The sequence below is a fragment of the Hipposideros armiger genome, unplaced genomic scaffold (assembly GCF_001890085.2).
Source record: "Hipposideros armiger isolate ML-2016 unplaced genomic scaffold, ASM189008v1 scaffold_97, whole genome shotgun sequence".
Taxonomy (NCBI): Eukaryota; Metazoa; Chordata; class Mammalia; order Chiroptera; family Hipposideridae; genus Hipposideros; species Hipposideros armiger.
The window spans coordinates 4,473,012-4,486,354 of NW_017731447.1; the positions used below are offsets into that span (position 1 = coordinate 4,473,012).

Consider the following 13,343-nt stretch of genomic DNA (forward strand, 5'->3'; position numbering starts at 1 on the left):
CATGCTTCTAACAACAGGGTTGCTGGTTTGACTCCCGTATGGAATGGTGGGCTATGCCCACCCGCAACTAAGATTGAACACAGCACCTTGAGCTGAGCTGCCCTGAGCTGCTGACGGGCGGCTGGATGGCTCAGTGGTTAAGAGCATATGCTCTTAGCAACAGGGTTTCCGGTTCAACTCCCGCATGGGATGGTGGGCTGCATCCCCCCGCAACTAAGATTGAACATGGCACCTTGAGTTGAGTGTCCGCAAGCTGCTGACAGGCAGCCAGATGGCAACCGGACTTGGAGCTGAGCTAGCTGCGCCCTCCACAACTAAGATTGAAGGACAACAACTTGGCTGTTCCTCTTCCCGAGTTCCCCAACACTCTTCCCCTTCCCTAATTCTCCAATTAAAAAAGAAATACAAAAATAATTATCTTTGTTCCAGCAACCGCTGCTACATGATTTGTATCTTCTTCCAGAGACATATATATAGAAGAATATATCATATATCCCTCATTTTCTTCCCAATACAAATGGTAGCCGACTGCATATTGTTATGTATCTTTGCTTTATTAACAGTACATTTCAGTCTTGTTTGATATTTGTCCATAGATAGATGTTTCTTTCTTTTTTTTTTTTTTTGAAACTGCCTGTTTTGCCCAACCTACAGATTTTCTAAATCCCTGGTGGTTGGGTGACTTGAGACCGCCTTTTGCACCGAGTCCCTGACTTCTGGTCCTACCTTTACTGCTCCTGCCCTATGTTGGATCCTTGTCTTGGCTGTGTTAGTCCTTCTAGGATCACATCTGTGACTTGGTGTCTTCAAATTTCCCTCCTTTCCATTAACACTTTTATTTTAGCTTCCTTCCTTCCTGACCTTTCTCCCCAAACTGAAACAAAATTTAAATAACAAAAATTTAAATAATGAGAAATTTATTAAAATGGATTTAATTGAGCTTAATATTCATTCTTAGTCTTCTGGTAGAGGCATAGGAGTTATGGATTTTCTTAAGGGTAGAAATAGAGCGGTGGTAGAAAAGAGAAGGATAATCATTTTGTCTGGTGCTCAAAACTAGTCTTTAATATGAGGTTGACATCTTTTTCTGAATTCTTTTTTTTTTTTAATTTTATTGGGGAACTGTTTTTCTAGGAACTATCAACTCCAAGTCAAGTAGTTGTTTTAATCTAGCTGTGGAGGGTGCAGTTTAGTGGCCCATGCGGGGATTGAACTGGCAACGTTGGTGTTATGAGCACTGTGCTCTAACCAATGGAGCTAACCAGCTGCCTCCTTTTTTTTTGAATTCTTAAAATGTGTAATATTATAAAAAGAGACAAAATGTAATATTATAAAAAACTATTCTACCTGTAGAATACACTACTGTTATGTACAATGAACAGCATTTATTTTTTATTTTTTATTTTAGGGAGGAATAAATGGTAGTGAAAATGAGAATTGGCTTTGTGTGATGTTTGTTATTGTCATTATCTTCTTAAATTTATGTCTGGTCATTTAACTTCTTAGAAGTGTTTTTTTTTCCTTTTTTTTTCCTGCTTAAAGCAACATTAATGTCAGTTAGTGTAAGCCATGACTGAGAGATGATGCCTCAGTCCTAATTCTTTAAGCAAAAGCTTAGGCTGGAATTATGATTTATCAGAGTACATAAGAGAGTGCTTTATTACTATATGATGGATTTTTTGGTTTTTTTTGGTTGTTACATAGCAATTGTAGGAAATTTAAAATTGGACTAGATATTTTGGATGAATAAGAACAATTTAGATTGATTTGTTCTTAAATTCATCTTCAAAGCATGTCATTTGGGGCTGTTTTTAGAAGAGCAGCCATTTATATTAGTCTGGGAATTTCTCAAGGGTACACATAATACCCTTCATTTTCACGTCTCCAGTGAATAACATTGTACCTGGTATTTAACACATGTTCAATAAATATTTGTTAAACTAAAATATTCACCAAGTAGGCAATACAATTATTTTACTTATAAGTTTATTGTAGTATGTGGCAGTGTTCCATCATTACCCTAGTCATTTGTTTTCACCAACCCTTATAGGTGGTGGTTTTAAGATAACAATTTTAGTTTTCCTAAGTTTTCCTACTTTTTGCCTTTAAGTACTTACACGAAGGGATGATTAGTTAGAAATTGCTTCATACTTGTCTTGGAACTCAGGCAGTTTGACAGGAGTTATAGATTTGCCTGCAGTGTTGGGATGATCTTGTGGTTAAACAGTCATCCTAAAGAAGACTGAGTTCACGTGTGGGTCAACAGTGTGCTAAATGGGCCAGCCGAGTGGCTCTGTTGGTTGAGCGAGCTCTGAGCAACAGCAGTTCAATTCCCTGCCCGAGCTGAGCTGCCGCTAAGCTGCCAATAGGTAGCAGGATGGCTCAGCTAAAAAAAAAAAAAAATAGTAATGCTAGAGGTATACCATTTAAAATGATTACTGCCACAACTTAAAATGGTCATTGACCAACATATCAGTGTATTAAAAAAAAATAAATGAAAGCTTATCTTTGTCTAGCACAGAAGAGTTAATATTATGTCATATAAAGTGACTGCCCTCCAACCTAATGTAAAATTGAATACTGATTCCTTTTGAAAAAATCTTTTAAGCCTTTTTGTCAATGCATACAGTATATTTGACATTAAGTAATAGTACAAGGTAAACCTTTGATGAAGTTTAACTAATTTTTATTGAGCACCTATTATGTGTGAGAATCTGAAATGTTCACTAATTAATTTCTAGGCATCAAAAACCTTACCCTTTAGAGGGCTCATTTTTGAAAAATTCTGATTACAGTATGTAGTGACTTCTAAGATAATTTAAGGTAAGAGAGAGGAAAAGGAATAATTAGGAATAAGGCAGCATGTCTCCAGGATCAAGAGCTGTGGAAGAACTTTATGTTGCTGTCTATATGACCAGGTGTTGTTGTTGTCTCAGGTGACACAGTTTTAGTTAGCTATTGACAGAGGCTGTCTAATTGTTAGTGAGCAAACAATCAGAAAATGGTAGCTGATTACCATAAAGTTATTATGTCCCCATGGGAAAAACAAAATCTTAAATGGCTACTGAAACTAAGGGAAAAACTGTCATTGTCTGTATTTAGGGAATGAGGGACATCTTATTTTTCTCATTTATAAAATGTATAAATAGAATTAGGAAATCTTTCAGATCTCTTATTTGGCTTCCCAGTCAACTTTACATAGACTAGAAAAAAATCTTATTTGTAGAGGTTTTCTTAAACATAAGAGAAAGCTGTTCAATATGTCATGTAAAAATGTCAATCAGGCATGGTCCTGAGGGCTGGGAATATTGTGGTGAGCATTAAAAAATATATTTTCTGTCCTTTTAGAGCTTCCAGTTTAATGGGGATACAGAAAAGTAATTAATTACAAGATAGTAGGATAATGTGTAGGGTGCTGTGGGAATATAGATGAAGAATTCTTAACAAAAAAATAGGAGAGGTCAGAGGAGACTCCCTGGAGGATGTGACATGTAACTTGGGATCTGAAGGACACAACAAATGAGCCAGACAACGGACATGGGAGGATGTTATAAGCAGAGAGAAAAACAAACATAAGTGAAGGCCTTAAAAGTGACAGAGAAATAGAATTTGCTGAATCTGTGGATCTGAAGTACACTTGTTAGGCCCAGATCAACACAACTGTGTATGTGTGCTTTTTGTGTAGGTGGGGTGGGGGTGAGGGAGTGTTGGTGATTGACAATTAAGATTGACTAGTCAAGGTTAGAGCTAAATACTGTTTTTAAATACTTATTGGGCACTCTACCGAATTAAACTAACAATAACTAATGTGTGTGTGTGTGTGTGTGTGTGTGTGTGTGTATGGTTGATTGAGAGAACCTGGTGTAGACAAAGGGATGTGTCTGATTTAGGGATGCAGTCTTATATTTTTACAAGTAACTGTTTTTTATGTATAACCTCATGTTGTAGTTTTCATTTACTACTTCAGTTGAATTCTGAAGTTAACCTAGTTCAGGTTATTTCTGTATCACTTTTCAGTCCTTTTTCAGTCTCTGTAGAGGCAGAGTTGAGTCTTTAGTGTAGGTCTTGCAAGTCTTTTAAAGTGCAAAAATTTCCTATGTTTTTTTCCTACTGGTACTACACTCAACTCCACTTCCTGGGAACTTTATGTAGTTGAGTTAGAGAAGTTTATTTAAAGTATTTTTACCATCAGCCTACCTCTCATAGTTTGTCAATCACTTATGAGGTTAACCATGAACTAGGAGCAGTTTATTGCCAATGTATTTTGTAATGTGAAATGGACTGTACAAATCGTGTGTGTGTGTGTATGTATGTATATATATATGAATTTGCTTTTATATAAAGAGTAATACCTAAGCTGTCTTCTGACTTTTTTTAAATTTATGTTTTCTGATTTTGTGTTAATATGGTCTGGTGGAGCAAACATTGATTTGGATTTGGGAAATGGTGGAAATTATTTCATTGTACATATTTTTTTTTCTGGTAGAGACCTCAATGTATAATTTAACTTTGGGGTGATTTAGGTTCATATTTTCTTTCATAATTCGCCAAGATACTTTTGGTTTAGTTTGTTCATTTTATAAGATGGATAAATCTAAGTGCAAAGATTACATAGCTCTTTAAGGTCACACAACTATCAGAATTGGAATCTCTAAAGATTTAGTAAAGCTCTAATAACCTGGTAATCAGTCTTTGCAGTAGAATTTTGAGGGCTGGCCTGTATTCAAAATTGTGATAAAATATACAATGGCAATTAATACAAAAATTAAGTGTAAACAAATTGCAAAAGATTGAATCAGAAATATTTAACTTTTATGGACCCTCCAGTATTAATTATACTACTAAGATTGTGTTTTATTCTTCAGTAGTCCCAAGCTTAATAGATAGTCAAATGCTTGTTGAGTGATGGAGCACTTTGCACCTAGATAGTCTTAAAGTTTATTTTTCAGGACACTTTTTTTTTATCCTGTTCAATTAAGGCAATATTATTAACATTTGTTTTTATTTGAAGAAACTGAAGGCTCCTTAATTAGGAAAGTACTGCAGATTAATTTTGTTAATTTACCTGTGGCAAAGACCTATAGGAAGCAGTGACAAAAGACCTTCCCAGTTGTGTATTTTCCTGGTGGATGTTTTTATTTTAAAGATCAGATGCTTGTTGCCATTCTTTCCTTCTCTGCCTTTTGATCTTTTGTTATAGTACTTAGATCTCCTAGATCACTGGCATTTTTTTCAACGAATATTTATTGAGCATTATTAGAGCTGAGCACTTTGTACTTACAAATAAGACAGACTTGGTGTTGGCTACTTTGAAGTTTATAATCTAGTGGAGAAGACAGGCTTTAAACTAGTTACTATGTCAGTATTTAATTAATTGCAATTGGGGTTTGAGGGAGAAAGGTTTTGAATCAATTTATATTGGTACCAAGAGGCCTAAGCAAAATTCAAAATTATGGACAACTCTGCTGTCACAGTAAATGGCCATAATCCTATATTGGCCCAGAACCTGAAGTAATTTGACCTGAATTTAAAAAGAAAAGCCACAGACAAGCCTGTGACACAGTTTTGACCTTCTTTAAGGAATCGGGGGAAAATGTATTGCAAAACTCCATGTTCACTTCCTAATGCAGAAAAGACCTGGAAGAACCAGCAAAAAACTTTGGCAGAAAGTGGGAGAGAATGGGGACATTCAATTATTCTATCCCACTCCAGATCCATAGAATTAGAATCTCTAGGATTAGATATATCTTTATTCCCAGGTTATTGTGATGGTCAAACAGATGTTTCAACCACTGTTCATATATTCCAAAAATTGATTGGCTGTTGCATTAGAAAAAGAGCATCAATCTTAGCGCCCATAATATCTAAATGATAGTAGGATTTTTGTAAAGAACTTAGTTTATAACTTAGTTCTGAATACCCTGTGGTAGAAATTGACTATACATTTTGTTTTTAAAGAGTAAAACTGCACTTTTGGATTGTCAACAGTAGTTGCCTAGTTTAAAAGTACATATTAAAGTTACCTTTTGTGTGAAGTTTTCTTTTCTTTTTTCCCTCAGGAACTAAACAACTTAAACATATTTTATTAAAAGATGTGGACACTATTTTTGAATGTAAGTTATGCCGCAGTCTCTTCAGAGGATTACCAAATTTAATTACCCATAAAAAATTCTACTGCCCACCAAGTCTCCAGATGGATGACAGTAAGTTGTATTTATGTATTCAGTTATGCATTTTCCAATTAAACATTCTTATACTACAACTCTATGTTTGTGATAAGTTATGGATAGTTTAATGATAGAGAATCAAATACTTGACTCAATGTTGTATTCCGTTTCTTAGGTAGGTACTTATATATATGTGCTCTTCACTTGGATTTTCCTAAAGATATATGAGGTTAGATTTATTAGTGTATCTATTTATATTAAAATACTGAATATTGTTTTAGAATGTTCATATGGACCATATAGGTTATATTCAGGATTTTTGTAAGTTAAATTAATGCTTGAAGGGGGTATTGTTGTTTTTCCTCTTTATGTCTTTAACAACTTGTCACCAGATATGACTGATCATTTACATAGATTCGCCTTAAGTAAATGAGATTGTTGAGAATAGAGCAAAGAATGAGTAAATGAGTTGATTTCTTGGGAATGGTAGAGAACACTAAAAAATATTTACCAATCTTTCTAATGTTTTCTGGGTCTTGTTTTGAAGATCAGCATTGTTCTGAGTGAAATTTATTTAGATCAGTCATTTTATCAGAAATTAGATTGTATTATGGGCTAGCTTGAAATCTGAAATAGGTGAAGGCAGATAGTAGGCTAATAAATAATAAAGTCTTTGTGGAACCAAATGTTTGTTGAATTAAATGTATTGCCTCTATATGATTAAGTTAGCAGTATATATAATGGTGTTGTTTTCTTGCTTTGAAAACTAATGTAATTTCCTTTAAATATTTTAATAAGTAATAGCTTACTTTCATTATACTTGTTCAAGGATTTAACTCTTGTGGACTTAAACAATATAGAACTGATTTTGTCAGTTTGATATTATAGTTGCATTATGGATTTTGTGCGTTTTTAAGTTAACCTTTGGGATGGGAATGAAATGCAAATTTCATTTATAAGTCCTGCTTTAATTGTTAGCGTGAAACTGATTTAAAACATGTTATAGGACACAGATGAAATTTCATCTGTGTCTGGAAATTCCCTACTGCTGTTAGATCTATACTTTTTTTTATCATTGAGATATAAATGAAAAGGCAGTCTATAAAGATTAGTTTCAAATCTAACTTTAATTAAGTACTATTAGAAAATAAGTTGTGCTCTCTTTTTGGCAATACTCACTCTAGAAATACTTTTGTGAAAGAAAGTGTTATCTTTCTTATAGACACTACTTTATCCATTTTAAAAATGAAGATGAGTAGATAAGAGCTGTAACGAATGATTTCTTACCTTCTAAATAGATAGCAGATTTGATGTATTTGCAGCTAGAACTCAGAGTTGTATGTGGAAACACATACAAATATTATGTTAAATGTTAAAATAGGAATATTTAGTTGTCTATAGAGGGTGTAATTGTTGCACAAGTAAATAAAACTAGCTCTGTTTTTGGAATAAATCTATAGTTTTTAATCATTTGTTTTAGTAGAATTGTGTCATGTTAAGGAGACTCGTAATGAACTGAGTTTAGCAAATATATCATGTCATTCATGTTTATATATTTTTCTACAAATTTTCTTTTTCATTTCCATAAGTATGTCTCCATACAATTAGACTAGGTAATTTATTATGAATTAGGTTAATAGGAATGATGCTATGTTTTCTTTTAAAAATATATATATATATTTTTTTATATAGCAGCATTGTTTATGATGTTTTCTCTATCTTGGGTTATGAAAACTTTGATTTGCCTTTGGTAGCCTAAAAATTTTAGACTAAAAATAAGAAATATTTTATTGTTTAGGACATCCATAGGCTCATATATTTTATATTGAGGGTATTTAGAAGTGAAGTACGCCTTCAATTGCACCTATTTCTTAAAATTTGCATATCCTGATGAGGTTTTAAATTAAAGCAAATTTTAGTTTAATACTAGTTTCTATCTTTATAAAATACTGAAGAGAGATAGATAATGCTGTTAGAAACAATAACCAGAAACATAATAAATTTTAAGATAAATGTTCATAATACATTAAAAAATATTAGAGGGCTAGAGCAGACCAATTATTTCAGATTAAAATGTTGTTTTTTCCTTAACAGACCTTCCTGATGTAAATGATAAACAAAGCCAAGCCATAAACGATCTACTAGAAGCCATATATCCAAGTGTGGACAAGCGAGAATATATTATTAAGCTAGAACCCATAGAAACTAATCAGAACGCAGTGTTTCAATATATTTCAAGGACTGATAATCCTACTGAAGTCACAGAGTCAAGCAGTACTCCTGAACAAAGCGAAGTTCAAATACAGGAAACTAGCAATGAACAGTCTAAAACAGCACCAGTTACAGATACAGAGGTGGAAACTGTAGAGCCCCCTCCTGTCGAGATTGTCGCAGATGAAGCTGTACCTACATCTGATGAACAACCTCAGGAATCACAAGCTGACCTGGAAACTTCTGACAATTCTGATTTTGGTCACCAGTTGATATGTTGTCTTTGTAGAAAAGAATTCAATTCCAGACGAGGTGTTCGTCGTCACATTCGAAAAGTACATAAGAAAAAGATGGAAGAACTAAAAAAGTACATCGAAACACGCAGGAATCCAAACCAATCCTCTAAAGGACGCAGTAAGAATGTTCTAGTTCCATTAAGTAGGAGTTGTCCAGTATGTTGTAAATCATTTGCTACAAAAGCGAATGTAAGGAGGCATTTTGATGAAGTTCATAGAGGACTAAGGAGGGATTCAATTACTCCTGATATAGCAACAAAGCCTGGGCAACCTTTGTTCCTGGATTCTGTTTCTCCTAAAAAATCTTTTAAGACTCGAAAACAAAAGTCGTCTTCAAAGGCTGAATACAATTTAACTGCATGCAAATGCCTCCTTTGCAAGAGGAAATATAGTTCACAAATAATGCTTAAAAGGCATATGCAAATTGTCCACAAGATAACTCTTTCTGGAACAAACTCTAAAAGAGAGAAAGGCCCTAATAATACTGCCAACAGTTCAGAAATAAAAGTTAAAGTTGAACCAGCAGATTCTGTAGAATCTTCACCCCCTTCCATTACCCATTCTCCACAGAATGAATTAAAGGGAACAAATCATTCAAATGAAAAAAAGAACACACCGGCAGCACAGAAAAATAAAGTTAAACAAGACTCTGAAAGCCCTAAATCAACTAGTCCGCCTGCTGCAGGTGGCCAGCAAAAAACCAGGAAACCAAAACTTTCAGCTGGCTTTGACTTTAAGCAACTTTACTGTAAACTTTGTAAACGTCAGTTTACTTCCAAACAGAACTTGACTAAACACATTGAGTTGCACACAGATGGGAATAACATTTATGTTAAATTCTACAAGTGTCCTCTTTGCACTTATGAAACTCGTCGGAAGCGCGATGTGATACGACACATAACTGTGGTTCATAAAAAGTCATCCCGCTATCTTGGGAAAATAACAGCCAGTTTGGAGATCAGAGCTATAAAAAAGCCCATTGATTTTGTTCTAAATAAAGTGGCTAAAAGAGGCCCTTCGAGGGATGAAGCAAAACATAGTGATTCAAAACATGATGGCACTTCTAACTCTCCCAGTAAAAAGTATGAAGTAGCTGACGTTGGTATTGAAGTAAAAGTCACAAAAAACTTTTCTCTTCACAGATGCAATAAATGTGGAAAGGCATTTGCCAAAAAGACTTATCTTGAACATCATAAGAAAACTCATAAGGCAAATGCTTCTAACTCACCTGAGGGAAACAAAACCAAAGGCCGAAGTACAAGATCTAAGGCTCTTGTCTGGTGAGGAACAGTTACAGAGTTTTGCTTTTTTCCCCCCATCGAACTAAAAAAATCATTTGACCATAATTTATAGCTGGTTCCATTTTAACACGTTTGCTTCCATATATCTTATGTCAGTGGGAACTGCAAGAGTAATGTGCATATTGCATTTTTCTCTTCAGTGACCTTTATTCCAGTGGCTTGGGAACAAAAGTTAACTTCAGAACTTCCACAGGACAATGCAATATAGTTATAGGTAGACGGCACAGGGTCAGTGCTTTCCTCTCACTGTTGTAAAATACACATTTATATTGGCTTATGTTTACAATAGAAGACTTCTGTTTAACTAACTTTGCACAGGTTTGATTTGATTCAGTGACTTAGTCTACTAATTAATGTGTTGTAGGAAAGTTAAATATATTAGAATGAATTTGTGAAGGCGATAATTATAGGAAAAAAGTCTTCTGAGGCACTGTAATTATTGTAAAAATTAATCTGTGACAGCTAAATAAAGTGCTGCACTCAGAAAAAAATCCCCAAATTGAATTTAGAGCGATTAACATTTATTATTTACGTTTAACATAGTGCTTCCAGGCAAAAGGGGAAACTTGACAAACAAAAGTTTGGAATTTTTTTTCCCCTTCTCCTTGGGAGTATTTGTCAGTTACTGTTTTTTTAGTTTTGATCTATGGAAAAAGTGATTACTTAGGTCCCAAATCCTCTTATTTCCCCCTTTTTGTTTAAATATACCTTTTGGTGATCATTTCAACATAGTTAATATTATTAAATAGGGATTTTCTTGGGTTTTTTTTTGTTGTTTTGTGTTTGTGTGTGGTTGTGCGTTGCAAAAAAAATAAAATCCCTATCGGGAAGAAAGAAAAAATACTACTTTTTTAGAAGGTTTTGGAACAAATATAGATTTTTAAAATGCAATATAAAATAAGGAGTAGACGCCCTATACTTGTTTTTGCAAGTCTCTATGTGTTTTTAAAGTTTACCTTCAGTACCTGTGTCCCTTGTGTTAAGGCATTTAATATATTGAATTAGTATTAAATTAGTTTTGGATTCAGGTTCTAAAGCAGTATAGTTTGAGTGCTGACTGAGTAGGTTAAATTATTGTGGTTTGATTATCACACTTTTTTTTATTTGTCTGGAAAACTTGAGATGAAACCATTCTTTAGAAGTCATTTACTATTGTATAATTTTAAAAACAAGGTTTTATTGGTAAACTCAAAAGTGTTCATTTATTCCCATTTCTCCTCAGATAACTTCAAGTGATGTACGAAAAGGTTTGGAGTTCATTTTTGTGGAAAGACTTTAAATTGGTGTTAGAACCACTAAACGTCTTCAAATGGTACTATGAGGAAAAAAAAGAAAAACATTTTCATAAATATTCGACTGTAACTGCTGTTTTCTGACTAAAATAATAACCATCTAACCACTTGTTTCAAAGGCACTGCCTTTCCCAGCACTTTCAAGTAGCTGTGACAGTATATATTGTCATCACAGTCCATCAGCTAACCACCTTTGACCTTGTGTATTTGGTCTACAGTTTCTGCAAAAATGTTGCAAAATTTGTTTTCCAAACAATTTGTTGATTAAAGCGATCAACAACCTGAAGAAAATATCACCATTGGTGATTTTTAATTGACAAGACTTTATATCTTAGTGATTTTAGTTTTGTTCCACTTTATTTGGCAAAACTTTCATCTGAATTGTATAGATATATGATTTCCTAGTGAGTGTATGTTAGGAGTAAAAGACAAATTAGTATCAATACATTATATATATTTAGCCTACTAAAAATATTTGTAATTATTTTTAAATCCATTTATTTCTAACTTGTTCTCCAGCACTTAAATGTTTGAAAGTTTCATTCTAAAATATATACTACAGGAAAGTTCCAGTTCATTTTCGTCCATGGATCATTACATTTTTCATTTGTAAACATATGAGGTTTTTATGAAAATTAAACATTCCCCTATTTTTCTTTAAATTTTATACAAAGCACTTTAATGATAGAGGCAACTTAACTTTTCAGTTTCTATTTTGTTTTAAAGACCACACATTTACTAATGTTATATGAAGGTAGTAAGTAGCTTACTGATATTTTTATGGATGCAGACAATCCATGCACAACCACTTCTTATGATACTAGTTTATTTCTTTAAATATTGCTAAAAAAGGAAGATGGGGGTGTAAACCCTGACTTTTTTTCTCCCAAGTAAAGTCTTAAATGACCACTTTAGATAATATTTGATTCCTACTGTAAAATTTGGAAAATAATGAATTCTTATCCATTTTTATAATCAAGATTTTAGGAAAAACAGAAGTACATCTATCTTTATGAAATTTTGGACAGGTTTTTATGTATCAATATTTTGTACTTTTTAGGGGATATTTTATTTTTTAGTAATTTTTGTCAAATTATAATTTTAAAAGGTAGAGCAGAGACTATACCATGTTTTTATATAGGTTCACACCTGTACTTAGGAGGGACCCTGTCCATCTATATACTTTTTGTAAAAAATTTTAAAATGTTGACGATCCACAAGGTCATAATAAAATGCTTCTATAGCTAGAAAAACATTTACCCTTCCCAGTGCTTTGCACTAAAATATACTGTGAAAGGAAACTAGAAAGCCTGTAACTGTTGCTGGAAATGTTCTATATTGAATGTACATGCTCTTGTTGGAAAATGTACTTTATGTGATGGAAATAAACCAGACTTGGAGTTATTTCAGCTAAATGTGCTGAACAAAGGTGCATTGGTTGAAACTTAAATGTTTTATTATCAAATTTAAATTTATTCAGTGACCGAGCAGCTACACTTGAATTATATCCTGATAGTTTTATTTTTAAGAATTAGAGTGATAATTTCTCTTTAATTTAAAAACAGATTTACTTTTCCACATATGGAAAACTTGTACTTATAGGTCTAACTTTAATGATTAATAGTGTAATATATTTAGGGAACTAAATGTGTAGGTGGTATTTCATTTATAAACCATCTTCATTAGTTGCACATTATTAAACCTGTATGTTTGACTTTTGCAAGGTGTTATCTTTTATGCATTCCTACACACAAGACATATTCCAAAGATACTTGTCAGACTTAAATACTTATAACAAGTGAAAAGACATAAGGATTCCCAAAAAGTTTGGGCTAGCTCTTTGATACAGCTTCTCATCTGTTTGCAGCCTTTTCCTCTCTGCTTTGTTAAGTACTGTCGGGGAGAAAAAGAAACAGCCTGATGTTGGTTGAGGGGAGCCCAACTGCTGGAATTTCCTTGCGCCACTCACCTGTTTACACATGTCTTCTCTGTCATAACTCCAGGGCCACAGAACAGGAATTTAGAAGAAGGAATAGAGAGTTCAAGGATCACCAAAAATTATTATCTGGGTAATTG

At 33.5% G+C, this 13,343-nt stretch overlaps 1 protein-coding gene across 2 annotated transcripts in view; it reads left to right on the forward strand.

Moving 5' to 3' along the window:
* Positions 1 to 12,986, forward strand: part of ZNF800 (zinc finger protein 800) — a 27,345-nt gene extending 14,359 nt beyond the window's left edge. Inside the window, exons 3-5 of one of the 2 annotated variants that reach the window (XM_019646140.1) lie at positions 6,060 to 6,203; positions 8,262 to 9,954; positions 11,198 to 12,986. In XM_019646140.1, coding sequence (XP_019501685.1) covers positions 6,060 to 6,203; positions 8,262 to 9,954; position 11,198 — 1,838 coding nt within the window. In that variant the 3' untranslated portion in view covers positions 11,199 to 12,986. Of the gene's footprint in view, positions 1 to 6,059; positions 6,204 to 8,261 lie in introns of both variants that reach the window. The other variant, XM_019646139.1, reaches the window with a different exon arrangement.
* Positions 12,987 to 13,343: the final 357 nt, after the last annotated feature.